The 14355-nt window shown below is 44.4% G+C and overlaps 1 protein-coding gene across 1 annotated transcript in view; it reads left to right on the forward strand.

Annotated features, from left to right (window-relative positions):
* The window catches only part of LOC102456534 (calcium-activated chloride channel regulator 1-like), a 28327-nt gene that overhangs the window by 11934 nt on the left and 2038 nt on the right, over positions 1 to 14355 (forward strand). Inside the window, exons 8-13 of the mRNA XM_025183172.3 lie at positions 664 to 841; positions 3172 to 3278; positions 8133 to 8363; positions 8927 to 9197; positions 10848 to 11012; positions 13006 to 13242. Coding sequence (XP_025038957.3) covers positions 664 to 841; positions 3172 to 3278; positions 8133 to 8363; positions 8927 to 9197; positions 10848 to 11012; positions 13006 to 13242 — 1189 coding nt within the window. The remainder of the gene's footprint in view (positions 1 to 663; positions 842 to 3171; positions 3279 to 8132; positions 8364 to 8926; positions 9198 to 10847; positions 11013 to 13005; positions 13243 to 14355) is intronic.

Raw genomic sequence — 14355 nt, forward strand, 5'->3', positions numbered from 1 at the left:
CCTGGGTTTAGCAGATCAATGCTCAAACCACTGAGCTATCCTTCCCCTTGTTTATACAAGGAAAAACATTGATTACTTTGAGACAATCGTACAAGAATGCTTTGCAACTCAAGGCACTGTGCAGATGATCAAAATCACACAGCTTCTCGTATAAGAAATTCCAATGTTTTTATTTTAACATTGGTTAAGCACACTTTTATTCTGAAAAGTAGCCATGTAAAATGGCACCTTTATATGCCATGATTTCTCAAGTCACTTTCCAGAATAGATCTGCAGTAAAGATAATTGTCCATAGCTTCAAGGGGGATGGTCAGGCATCCACATGCCGTGTGCATATCTTGTCATTGGCAGCAGGACTTGGATGGCAGCAGGGGGTACAAGTTATTACTACTGTACTTGCAATGTTGTAAAGTGTGTGCTACCCTTTGACACCTCTTCCCTGAACCAGTGTGCCCTGTACAGGCTGGGTAATTCAGACACCTTCAATTCAGTTGTTGCCACACGACACAGTCTCTTCGGCACAATTCACAGTTGTAAGGAATGGATTTTGCCTTACACTTGTACTTTAAGAATTTATCTTGATGAAGACACTGCCTGTGTTAGAGCGGCTAACATTTGCAGTAAAGTCCTATTTGTAATAACTGAATTTTTTTATCTATTCAGGTGATTAAACAAAAATACTCTAATCTCTATGGTTCTGAAATTGTACTGCTGACTGATGGAGAAGATTCAGGTATGAGCATTTGCCTTAAGGAGGTGGAAGACAGTGGCTCGATCATTCACACCATTGCCTTGGGGCCAGATGCTGCTCCAGAACTAGAAAAATTTTCAAACATAACAGGTGAGTAATTTTGCAAACTAACCCTGCTTTTGATGTGCATGTTTGAAGCATGGACTGTAAAAGTAGGGTGACTTGCAGCTTGTAATAAAAAAAGAAAAAAAGGTCAGCTAATCCAGTTGTATTTACTTAATGTTTATTTTCAGATGACTTGAGTGTTCCTCAATTTCTTCCAGAAACTCTGATTGAACTTTTCTTCTAAGACTTCTTTGGAAGCGGTCACGCTTAATGGGATCCTTCAGATCTTGAACCTTCAGCTGGCACCTGACCTGCTTCTTGTGCAGCCTCCACTTGGGGGCTGTCTTAATTTTCATTGTGGATCGAATGAGGTGATGACCAGTCCAGCAGTCATCAGCACTTCTCATTGCTCTTGTAAAAAGTACATCACTGCAATCTCGAACATGAACTATGACCTAGTCGAGAAGATGACAGTGCTTTGAACATGAGCACTTCCAAGATGTTTGGAACGTGTCCCTTTGTCAAAAAAGGGCATGCATGATATAAGTTCATGATCAGCACACTTGGTTAGGAGCAGGATTCTATTTGAGTTGCTTTTGCTACTCCTTCTTTCCCAGTTGTTCCTTTCCACAAGTCTCAGTCTCATCCAACTCGTGCATTGAAATCCCCCAGAAAAATGATCTTATCTTCTTTAGGGGTCTCTGATAAAATGGTTTCCATTTGAGAGTAGAAATCTTCCTTTACATCCTCATCAGTGTCCATTATTGGTGCACAGGCACTCACAATAGTTACCTGTTGGTTTCTGGTGAGCCTCAATCAGAGTGTCATAAGCTGCTTATTGATGCCTACAGGCAGCTCAGAGAGGAATCTTACGAGCTTGTTCTTTATAGCAAAGCCTACTCCATACAATCGAGGTTCATCTAAAGATTTTCCCTTCCAGAAGTAGGTGCAGCCTCCTTTCTCCTCCTTCACCTGTCCTTCATCAGTTCTTCTAGTTTTGGACAAGACAGCAATATCCATGTTAAACCAATTCAGTTCACGTGCAATGATAGCTGTATGTCACTCTGGTCAGTCACTGTCTGAGCTGTCCATCAGGATACATACATCCCAGGATCCAAAATTGAAAAGTTTCTTGCATTTTTGACCGTTGGGGTGGTGAGCCTGCTGGATGCGGCTATCCAGCCAGGAAGAAAAGAAGCAAGACTATTTAAGTGCGTCCTAAAGTGACTGTTCTGAGCAGAGTGGGTCCTAAAGAGGACTGCTCTGTTATGGGTGCAGCGCCGAAATGCTGGACCTGCCTCAATCCTCAAGCAAGACGATTGAATCACACATCCACCACCTGTGTGTCGGTCTGTGACTCAGAACTTCTGGATCTCTCTATCCTGTTCCTGTCATCACTCACAAATCACCACTGGACTTTTGACTTGTGCAGGTGTTGTTTTCCCAAAAACTGGAAGACGCCCGTGCAGGACTTCTTTTAAAGTGGAGAGACTGGTGCATAACTGGTGTCCTTGACAGATACAGGGCTTGTGTTATCTGCTTAAACAAAGCACAAGAGATCTTTTATAGGGGAAAAGGCAGTACTCATCTTTGAGAGAGAGAGTCTTTCTCACAGAATCCTTAAAAAAGGTAAACAATAATTTTTTTTTAAGTAAAATCACAATCAAAACAATTCACATCGAAGGCCCGGGCCTTCAATATTTCCAATCTCACTGACATAGTCTCAATATGAGATCCTGTCTCTTTTACTCACTACACTTTAGAACACAGAAATATAGGAGATACATACTTAACTAAATAATTTGACTTACTACAATATTAAATATGATTTATATTACCTTACTACATTACTAAACCTAAAATACAAATATAGAAAGAATAAAACTCTCAGTTCCAACATTTGAAACCAATGGCATGGACACCACGATTGAAGATCCTCTATTTGTACAAATATTGTATTTGTAAAGTAAGTGGATTCTGAGTCAGAGAGAAACAATAGCCCTGGATTGCCATCATGTTATTTTTACAGAAGTATATTTCAGAGGGGAATTGCACTTTACAGGTCCATGGCTCAAAGTCCAAACTTACCAAGAACAGCCTATAAATGGTTAAGCACTGCACTTTATGAAATGCTGCAGGTGACAATCCTTAGTGAGTCCAAGATTGGTGACGTTAAAATGTGAACCTAGGAGATCATTTCCCAGGTCACTGGTCCCCTGCCCTGCATGGACAATGGATAATAAAGGCACCTTATTTAATTTATCAGATTAACACTGTGCTTCATCGCAACAGTCAAACTGGAATAAAGCATGTAAGAAAAACCTACTGTTTTACAGTAAATGACTATTCTGATTATTTTAACAATCACATTTCAGGAGGCTTGCGGCTTTTTGCCACAGATACAGTAGACTCCAATGGCCTAATTGATGCATTCAATGGAATCTCATCAGGAAGTGGAAATATTTCTGAACAGTCCATTCAGGTCTGAGTTTCAAATTTTGTTTGTTTTTTTACATTATTAATCAGTTACTGTTCAATTAAGAATAACGTTATTAGGCTATAATCTTAACTATTGCACTGACACTGGCTGGTTTTAAAATAAAACCTGATATTTGGAAATGGCAGGTTTTTCCCCATGTGGTCTGTTATATTAACAGTAAAATGATACAGATAATGAAAAATAAAGTGAAAGTTTCTCACAATTAGCTAATGCAAAGAGACCTATGCAGACACAGGTAGGCAAAAATGTTGTTGTATGTGTGGCCATTCCTGGGCAGAATGCTATAAACAAGTGATCTTGTCTCTCGGAGTATAGTTACTAAACTAACTATATCAATAATCAGGAAACTATCTTGACTGCTTCTCTTCTCAGCAACAGATAACATTTTGATACTCAGCTTTTCTGACTGTTCTCATGGTCTATCTCAAATCAGCGAGGCTAGTTGAACTGCGTTTTTCCCCTCCTTCTATTTCTACCACAACTCTTGGGGGGGGGGATCTATAATTTAGCAACCCATCTCTCCCTTTGTTAATAGTTTGCTTTGGAGCCAGTTTTGTACTTTACCATGCATAGCAACTAATATAGGTTTGATCATGAACTTCTTAGCTTCTCTGCAATTGTCATGCCTGCCAAGAGGCGTAGAGCAAAGGGGGCAGTTGCCCCAAGGCCTGGAGATTCAAAAGGGCCTGGAGCTACTGTGGTGGTGGCTGGGGCCCTTGGAATTATCGCCCGAGTGCTGCTCTGCATGGCATCCTGCGCTGGAAGGTCTTAATAATTCCTGTGGTGCCAGCCTAGCCAGAGGCACAGTGGGAAGGAAGGAGCCTGCTGGCCAGGCTGTTGGTGAGTGCTCTGCCCAGAGGTTGGGTCTCCACACAGCACTGGGAGCAGGACAATGAGAGGGGATGCACATAAAGGGCTGATAGGTAGACAACAGTGATGACAAGTAATTGTCACTGCCTGGTATCTGCCCACACTCATCAGCCACTGCAGCACACAGCCAGTGCTGGCCAGAAACAGAGCAAAGTCAGGACTTTGCTGGCTGAGAGTTGTCATGCAGTGAGGACCCTGCAAGTGACCAAAATGGAGAGTGGCTTCCTCTGCATGCTGCCTTTTCACCCCATCACTGGCCTTCCACACGCCCACCCCATCAACAGCCACTAGATGTCCCATAACACTGGTGGAAGCAGGGATCTGGCCAGCAGCAGGACTCACTGGAAATGATTTGGGGAGATGGAAAATACTGGACAATTTGCCTGTTTTCAGAAAAAAGTTGGGATTCCAACAGGAGAGCTTAAACACAGTACTGCTCCTTTAAAATGGGATGTCTGATCACCCTTCCTTAAGTATTCCCCCAACACACACACACACACACACACACACACACACACACACACACACAAATGTTACATTTAATTACAGCATTAATGCTATTGCCAGGCGATTCCGTTATCTTCACCTCTTGGACGAGATCTTGTGACCCACTTACAACTAATTAAAGACATGTGTAACTCTTCTGCCAGGTGGACCCAGCACCAGCTACAGCCAGAATCATAGAATCATAGAACCATAGAGCTGGAAGAGACCTTAGAAGGTCATCAAGTCCAGCCCCCTTCCCTAGGCAGAACAAATCTCAACTAAAGCAACCCAGCCAGGGCTTTGTCAATCCGAGACTTAAAAATCTCTAGGGATGGAGACTCTACTACTTCCCTAGGTAACCCATTCCAGTGCTTCACCACTCTCCTTGAGAAATAGTGTTTCCTAATATCCAACCTGGACGTCTCCCGCCACCACTTGAGACCATTGTTCCTTGTTCTGCCATCTGTCACTACTGAGAACAGCCTTTCTCCAGCCTCTTTGGAACCTCCCTTCAGGAATTTCAAGGCTGCTATCAAATCCCCCCTCACTCTTCGCTTCTGCAGACTAAACAGACCCAACTCCCTCAGCCTCTCCTCATAGGTCATATGCTCCAGTCCCCTAATCATTTTGGTTGCCCTCCGCTGGACCCTCACCAATGCTTCCACATCCTTTTTGTAGTGGGGGGCCCAGAACTGGACACAATACTCCAGATGTGGCCTCACCAGAGCCGAATAAAAGGGAATAATGACATCTCTGGATCTGCTAGCAATGCTCCCCTTAATGCAACCTAATATGCCGTTAGTCTTCTTGGCTACAAGGGCACACTGTTGACTCATATCCAGCTTCTCATCCACTGTAACCCCCAGGTCCTTTTCTGCAGAACTACTACTTAGCCAATCAGTCCCCAGCCTGTAACAATGCTTGGGATTCTTCCCTCCCAACTGCAGGACTCTGCACTTGTCCTTGTTGAACCTCATCAGATTTCTTGTGGCCCAATCCTCCAATTTGTCTAAGTCACTCTGGACAGGGCTAGCCCCAACTATTTTGGTGCCCTGGGCGGGCGGTGCCACTCCAAGTGCACGACACATGCACGGGCCTGCCCCCAGGATGCGTGGGCCTGCCCCTGGGCATACGTCGCATGTGCGAGCCTGCCCTCGTGGAGAGCCCCACGGCCGCGGGGGGAGGGGCACTGCGGGGGTTAACATGGCCCCCGCCCCGGGCAGCCACTGCAGCCCACTGGGAGCCGGGTGCGTGGTGCCTGATGGCAGCTATAAGGGGCGTCATGCGCCCCTTACAGCTGCCATCAGGCACCCCCCATCGGTTGGCGCCCCAGGCAGCTGCCCATCTCGTCCAGCCCTGACTCTGGACCCTGTCTCTGCCCTCTAGCATATCTACCTCTCCCCCTAGCTTAGTGTCATCTGCAAACTTGCTGAGGGTGCAATCCATCCCCTCATCCAGGTCATTAATAAAGATATTGAACAAAACCGATCCTAGAACTGAATCTTGGGGCACTCCGCTAGAAACCGACCGCCATCCTGACATCGAGCCATTGATCACTACTTGCTGAGTCTGACCTTCTAGCCAGCTTTCTATCCATCTTACCGTCCATTTATCCAATCCACATTCCCTTAACTTGTTAGCAAGAATATTGTGGGAGACCGTATCAAAAGCCTTGCTAAAGTCAAGGTATATCACATCCACTGACTTTCTCATGTCTACAGAGCCTGTTACGTCATCATAAAAGCTAATCAGATTGTTCAGGCACAACTTGCCCTTCATGAATCCATGCTGACTATTCCTGATCACTTTCCCCTCTTCCAAGTGCCTCAAAATGGATTCCTTAAGGATCCCTTCCATGATTTTGCCAGGTTCAATATCTAGGGATTCCTCTCTATCCATCCAACACAGAACCAGCTCAAGCCACCACCCAGTAATGTGGGAAATACACACACCACCTCTGGGCATTTCCGAGAGGCAAAAGTTCCCCACTTGCAAGCACAGCATCTGAGTGTAGAAAAGAAACTTTTAATATAAGGAAGGAAGTAACTCAGAATTTATTTGGGGAAATACCACAAACAGGGTTCATAAAAATAAGCCATGAGTAAAAGGCCCTCACCAATGGGTGGGGCAAAGACCTTTTCTCCTTAGGTACTTAAGTCCAGCAACTCAAAAGTCCCCTTACATGCCTGACCCTTCTCTGCACCCTATTCAGTTGCAGTCATTGGTCAGGGCAGTTCAGAGGTGCATCTGCAGAGTTCACCTCCCATCCTGGTTGGGGGCAGGGTAGAGAGGCATCTTACTTGCTTCATGGATATAAAGTGGATATCTGTGCATTTGTAGGGCTCTATCCATTTTTATCCTAAATAGAAAGTTATTTAATTAAAAAGTACTTTTCTAATTGTAGTTTTGCTAATCCATAAAACAGAAGAGAGCAAGTCTATTTACAGCCTTGTTATCCAGCAGGTCACTGTAAAATTCATATTGGTAGTTTATCTGTAAATTCTGGTGATCCATATGTGCAATACCAATGCTGCTAAAGGAAATCGTGTTTCTTTCTTTGCTGTGAGTCTCCCTGTTGCTTTTACTATTTCTGTGTCTCTCATTACTTTTCTGTTGTCCCTGCCTGTGGTTTTATACCTTTCTCATTGTGCTGTCTTTCTTGAAGCAACCTTACAGTTGGAGTGGAAATGTAGCACAAATCTCTTGCACAGAAGTAAGTTGATAGCTAGGTTCGTAGACTACATATAGAAGCAGAAGGAAATTCTTGGTTACTGTATTTTCACTTTCTTAAGCAATAGTACTCTGCAAATGGGCATTATAGGAAATGTGCTGAGGGCTTCATCATTCCTCTCCCTTTAGAGGCTAGTCCAAGTGGCTCGCGTCCTCCTGCTACTTTCCCATATGTGGAGGCACATAATGGCAGAAGGCTTCTGCTTCCTTTGCACAACTCTCAGCTCTGCTCAGACCAGCAGAAATTGGTTCATGGTGATATCAACAGGCCTGTTACAGCGTTAATACTCCTATGTCCCGTCTTCCAGCAATAGGCCACCACCCGTCAAGGTGTCCTCTGAATAGGCAAAGTATTGATTTGTTTACTCCTTTCAGAGGAAAATGAACCACACGTAGGCTGTATCTAGACTACAAAGTTCTATTGGAAAAAGATACGAAAATTGCAAACCAATTTGCATATCTTTTTCTGCTTTTCTTCCGAAAGAGGCTTTCCTGACAATTGGCCCATTTACACTGGGCCAAATGTTGGGAAAAAAGCCTCTTTTGGAGCATCCTTTCTTTCTCCCAGAACGAGGCTTACAGGGATGCTAAAAAAACATATCTGACTTTCCCAAAAAAATTTTCGGAAGAGCAGATGCATTCCTGGGACATGGCACAGGAAAACTCTACAGTCTAGACGTACCCTCTCATTACTGATATTTTAAGTGTTTATCTGCTATCTAGCCATAAAACATTTTATTTGTCTAACAGCTTGAAAGCACCGCTCTGAGAATTCCAGACAAGCAGTGGATGAATGGAACAGTGACTATTGATAGCACTGTGGGCAATGACACTTTCTTTGTAGTTACATGGGATCAAAGCACGTCTCCACCAGACATTTTACTGAGAGACCCAAAAGGAAAAGAATATAGAACATCCAGCTTCGTAATTAGTAGTCTAAATCTTAAAACCACACGACTGAATATACCAGGCACTGCAGAGGTAAAGCTTCCAGTTTCTTTTATTATCCAAATACGTCCATATTTTCATAGACTAAAATGCCCCTTCTCTTTTTAGAAGTTATAAACATAAATCCAATTTTATCCTTGGTATAACTCCATTTACTTGCCATGGAAATAGGAGTGGCTAACTGTCACTTGTGCTCCTCCTGTTTTGTTTTATTTTATTTTATTTTGTTATGCACTATACAAAATTCCCAGACAAAATTGAATTCAGATAATGTTACAGTTTAGCGTGCATATCAATAAAATACCGGTTCCAATATTCCCAAGATTGCAATAATTCTCAAACATCCACCACTAAAACTGAGCAAATTTAGGTATAAGGTTACATTTAAAAGAACTAAACATTTGGGAGCAGGGAGAATCATGAGTAAGGTACCCAGATTATGTTAACCATGGTCCTGTAGCAATATCCTAACTGGCCTTTTTACTTTAGAACATCTCCCCTGAACTAAGATAATAATGAACTCAGGGAACATTGAGTGCCCTGAGAATAATAAAGCCTTACATTATATATTTATGCTCCATATGTTTGATTTGCAGGCAGGGGATTGGCATTATTGGATTCAAAATAACCACATAGTTTCTCAAGTCATATCAATGATAGTAACATCTCGAGCAGCATCTTTGTCTGTGCCCCCAGTGACTGTGAAAGCCTACATGAATACGGATACAAACAGCTACCCTAGTCCAATGGTGATTTATGCAGAAATTAGTCAAGGCTTTTTGCCTGTTCTTGGTGCAACCGTGATGGCCACTATTGAACCTAAAAATGGATCAGCAAAAAATCTGCAACTCCTTGATGATGGTTCAGGTAGTCTTACAATTACTTTCCTAACATTTTGTCTAGAAATTTGTACATTCCCCACTTTGTTATCTGTATTGTAGAATCTCTCTGCACGCTGCTTGAAAGCTTATCACTACAGGTTCAGACATGACTATGCCATGGTGTGATGGGATGTATCAACCCCACACGGGGGCTGAGCGAGTTAACCAGGCTCACCTGGCTGAGGAGGCCCCGCCCCCACAGTTCTACTGAGCTTGCTCCAGCTGGAGGCCAGTTATAAAGGCCTATGTAGCTGCTCAGTCAGAATTGAGTGCCGCCAGGGAAGAAAGTGCTGGTGTAGCTCCTAGAGAGAAACTGCCAGTGAATCAAGCCACAGAGACCAGCCAGAGGGAGACTTCAGACAAGGCATGCAGTCTGGAGGGGAAAGACAGAGAGGACTATCCAAAGGACACTGATTGGAAGCAGCCCAGGGTAGGGAATTGATACCCGGGAGCTTGGAGTGTTACAGTAGGATTCCTGGCTGAGTTAGTGGAGATCATTCCACCACTGACAGGGCCCTAGGCTAGAAATTGGTGGAGCAGGTGGGCCCAGGTTCCCCTACCCCATTCTCCATGAACCCCATGAGGGGACATACACATGTGGTTATAGATTTTGGCTATTAGGACATGCTACCCTGTGGGAGAGGGATGTTGTTATAGACTAGAGTTCCCAGCTGATTCTGGGTTCCATGCGGTGCTGCTGCTTGAAACGTTTCAAGGAGCCTGATGTCAGATTCCCATGGCGTTCCAAATGATTCCCATGGCGTTCCAATGCTGCACAGAGCCCAGGGTCAGTGGGGAAGTCCCCAGCCGACCCAGGGGCTCCACGCAGCACTTTCGCCTTTTGCCTTTCGCCCTAGACTGTTGCCACACTTCAAAGGCGGAGGCACGCTATCAACTAATCAAATAGTCAATTCAAAATGCTTTGACTATTCAATTAGTCAGTTACTCGATATTTAACATCCCTAGTGTGTAGTGGCTATGCAGAGTCTTCATCCTTTCATGTGCTGTTACCAAGGATGCAGGTACCAAGCACAGGGACAGAAGATGGTCCATTGCCTTACGGGTCTGATTCATTGTTTGAACTTATATATCTATTTTACATACTTGTATGCCCTCCAGAGGAGATGCCAGAGGCACAACAGGAAAGTGAATGTCTGTTTCTATTGCTTGTCACATGCTAGATAGGCAGCATAGCTACATTAAAATGATATCCTTCAAAAGTATGAATGACATACTATTATTCTCCTTTTCAAATCTACTGTGCCTACATTCCAGTCTTGTGTCAATCTCAAAGTATTTTAGTCTGCAGATCACCAAGAAAGACTCCAGAGATGAGACCATTACAGAGAATTAAGACATAGTTGAGAACTACTGAACCAGAGATTAGCATTGGAAACAATAGTAAATATACAGATACATGTTTTAATGCTATATTGTTGTCTTCTGTTAAATATGTTATGAGCTTATTACAATGGGACTGATCCTGTTTTCACTTAAGTCTATATCAAAGCTTTTATTGATTTCAATAGCAGAAGGAGTAGTCCCTACGTGTATGTGAGCTGACCAGCAAAAAATGTTGTGGCTTAAGAAAGGGTGCCTTTGTTGAATGGTAAATTATTAATATTTGTATGGCTAGGTGCTGATATTACCAAGAATGATGGAATCTATTCAAAGTATTTTACATCTTTCAATGGAAATGGTAGATACAACTTAAAAGTGCATGTTCAGGGGAGAAATAACACTGTCAGACTTGGCCGCCGGCAGAGCCGAGCCTTGTATGTTCCAGGCTACATAGAAAATGGTAAGGAACATTTGTGAAGTAGAAAATGTGTGTGTGCATATGTATATAAAATATGTGTGAATGAAAGATCGTTTAGCTTCATAAAAATGCTTAACTTTAAAATTTTTACATGTATCTTTTCCACTATTGTTTATATATTTAGAAAACAGCAGGCTTTATCTGAGCACTGGATATATAACATATATTAAAACATAGGAGTTGCCAAAGACCCTGAAACTGAAAATCATATTAAAAACAGATGAAGTTAGAAATTTTTAAATTTTACTTTAAAATGAGGTGTCAGGGAATCAGTTTCAAAGTTATGAAGTTTAAAGTTATCAGCTGAATGAGTCCTTATGAGAATTTTTCTGTTCTTCTGTTGGATTTTCTGGACACGTTTTTCAGAACTCTGTCCATGAGGCACGTGTGTGCTAAAGATCATCATTTTTAGAAACGAAAGGTATGCATGTTGCTATTAAAATCTTGCTGCTTAAGTCTTCTCATTCAATGGCACCTGAGTTAATGATACTTTGCAGTGAGTCATTAAGAATACGTTGTGACCAATGTTCCCTGAAAGCTATGCATTTGTGCAGTTGCTCAGGAGAGATTCAAATGCTGTCCAGCTCATTAGCAAAGAGCCTACAGTTAGGTTTTTTTGTTGTTGTAGTTACTACGGGTGGCACACTTTTGCACATGCCTCAATGCACATAAAAATTATTCTGCACATGAATGGAAAAATCTGCACATTGATGGAAAAGATTGGAGGGAATACTGTTTGTGACTTCAATCTCACCTACACTGGATCCAGGAGTTCATCTTAAGGTATGCAACTCCAGCTATGTAAAATATGTAGCTGGAGTTGGTTTACCTTAAGCTGAACTTCGATGTGTCCCCACAGTGGAAGGCCAATGGGAGCATGTGCTTCTATCAGCTTCTCTTGCTCCTGGAAAGAGAAGGAATAACAGATGCTGGTGGGGCGGAGGGGAGGGAACCCTCTGAGTTTGATTTAGTGAGTCTTAATTAGACTCACTAAATTGAACCCTGGAAGATCAATCACAGCAGCAGCGATCTTCTGCGAAATGAAGATGTAGCCTAAGTATTTTTTCACCTTTTCTATTATTTTTGAATTTCTATTTTTATTTAAAAGCCCCAGAGAAATTAAGAGTACAAATACAATTAATTCATCATTAAAATATAGATTTACTAGGGGACAGGGCCCTTTGCTTGCTATGCTCACCAACCCCCGTCTGTGGGGGTGGGCAGCCCTGGTCTCTCACCCTTGCCCCTGCCTCTGCCCCAGCCCTGTCTTCTCAGGTCTCCCCTTCAGCCGCTGGGGAGGGGAGGCCTAGTTTTTGCCCCAGCCCTGGCCTCTTGGCCTCCCACCTCTCTTGCCGCCAGAGTCATGCCGGTCGCTAGATAAGCCCGGCTCTCCCCCTGGATGCTGGGGAGGGCTGGGACTGCACCAGACCTGGCCTCTCAACCTCCGCACAGCTGCCGGGGAGGGGAGGGCCAGGGGCCATGCCAGACCCAACCACGAGGGAGGGGGGACGGTAGGCAAGCCCGGCTCTCTCACTGGCCACCGGGGAAGGGAGGGCTGCGGCATTATTCTGACAAGAAAGAGCATGTCTACACTAGAAACCTTTATTTCAAAATAACATTGAGCTGGAAGACTTTTACTGCGACTCGTGGTAACGTAAGAGAAGTTGAAGAAAGAGTGTTCTTCCTTCGACTTCCTGCTTTATAGATAGCACCAAAAGCCGAACTAAGCTATTTCAACTTAAGCGACGCAATTGACATAGCTGAAGTTGCATATTTTAATTTGACTTTAGCCCTGCTGTGTACATGTGCCCTTAGTTTTCATTCTTAGCCTTGCTAATTTTTGCTCTAAGCTTGAATAAGCTAAAATAAAAAGTAGATTAAAGAGAGGGGGGATGCTAGATACATAGAAAGTGGGCTATTATTTGGGGTTTTGTAATGTTCAAATAACATGAGCAGGTTTTTTTCTTCTGAGCAGGTGAAATCAAAATGAATCCACCAAGACCTGAAGTTAGTGATGATGAAATTCAAGCAAAGCTTGAAAGTTTCAACCGAGTTGCAACAGGAGGTTCTTTTGTTGTGGAGAATATTCCTGCAGGAGGAACTACTGATGTGTTCCCACCCTGTAAAATTATTGACCTCGAGGCTCAGTCTGAAGAAGATAAAATTCACTTGTCTTGGACAGCTCCTGGGAATGACTTGGATGAGGGACAAGGTAAGGTGAAGTGAGATGGCAGCAAAGCACTATTGTCAGTTATCTGAAATCACATACAGGCAGTCCCTGAGTTACGCGGATCCGACTTATGTCAGATCCGCAGTTTCGAACGGGGATTTTCTCGCCCCGGAGGACTGGAGCGGCGCGACACCTGGTCCCGCTGCCCGCCTCCTCCAGGGTGAGAAAAGCTGCTCCCTGTCTCCTGGTCTGCTGGGGGAGCCAGCAGACCAGGGAGACGGGGAGCAAATCGGCAGAGGACCTGGGGCGCTTCCAGCTGATCTGGAAGCGCCGCGGGTCCGGCCCTGGGTCCTCCGCCGCTTTGCTCAGCGTCTCCCTGGTCTGCTGGGGGGGGGACGCGGCTAGTGCCCCCCCCCCAGCAGACCAGGGAGACGTGGAGCAAAGCCCAGGGCCTGTGGTAGAGCAGGTGGGGCGCTGCCAGTTGGTCCCGCAGCACCGCTCCTTGGCGCTACTGGACCAACCCGGCAGCACCCCAGCTGCTCTGCCTCAGGAGTCCTGATTCAGCCGCTGGTGATCAGTTTCAGCAGCAGCTGAATCAGGACGCCTGGGGCAGAGCAGTTGGGGTGCTGCTGGGTTGCTCCAGTAGCGCCGAGGAGCGGCCGCGCTACTGGACCAACCCAGCAGCACCCGAGCTGCTCTACCCCAGGCATCCCCAAGTCAGCCGCTGCTGAAACTGACCAGCGGCTGACTACAGGAAGCCAGAGGCAGAGTTGCTCTGCCCCGGGCTTCCTGGAATCAGCTGCTGATCAGTTTCAGCAGCAGCTGACTTGGGGACGCCTGGGGTTCTTAAGTTGAATCTGTATGTAAGTCGGAACTGGTGTCCAGATTCAGCCGCTGTAGAAACTGATCAGTTTCAGCAGCGGCTGAATCTGGATGCCAGTTCCGACTTACATACAGATTCAACTTAAGAACAAACCTACAGTCCCTATCTTGTACGTAACCCAGGGACTGCCTGTACAATGAACCAGCCACACAGATGTGAGGAAAAAGATTGTATCTTTCCCTTTTGAAAAAAACGTGACCATCACGATAGCTTGGCCTACTCTAGATTTTTCTTTCTAAAATTTGCTAGTGTAAACCAGGCTATGGTGTAAC

This window comes from Pelodiscus sinensis, chromosome 9 (genome assembly GCF_052426305.1).
Source record: "Pelodiscus sinensis isolate ZL-2025 chromosome 9, ASM5242630v1, whole genome shotgun sequence".
Taxonomy (NCBI): Eukaryota; Metazoa; Chordata; order Testudines; family Trionychidae; genus Pelodiscus; species Pelodiscus sinensis.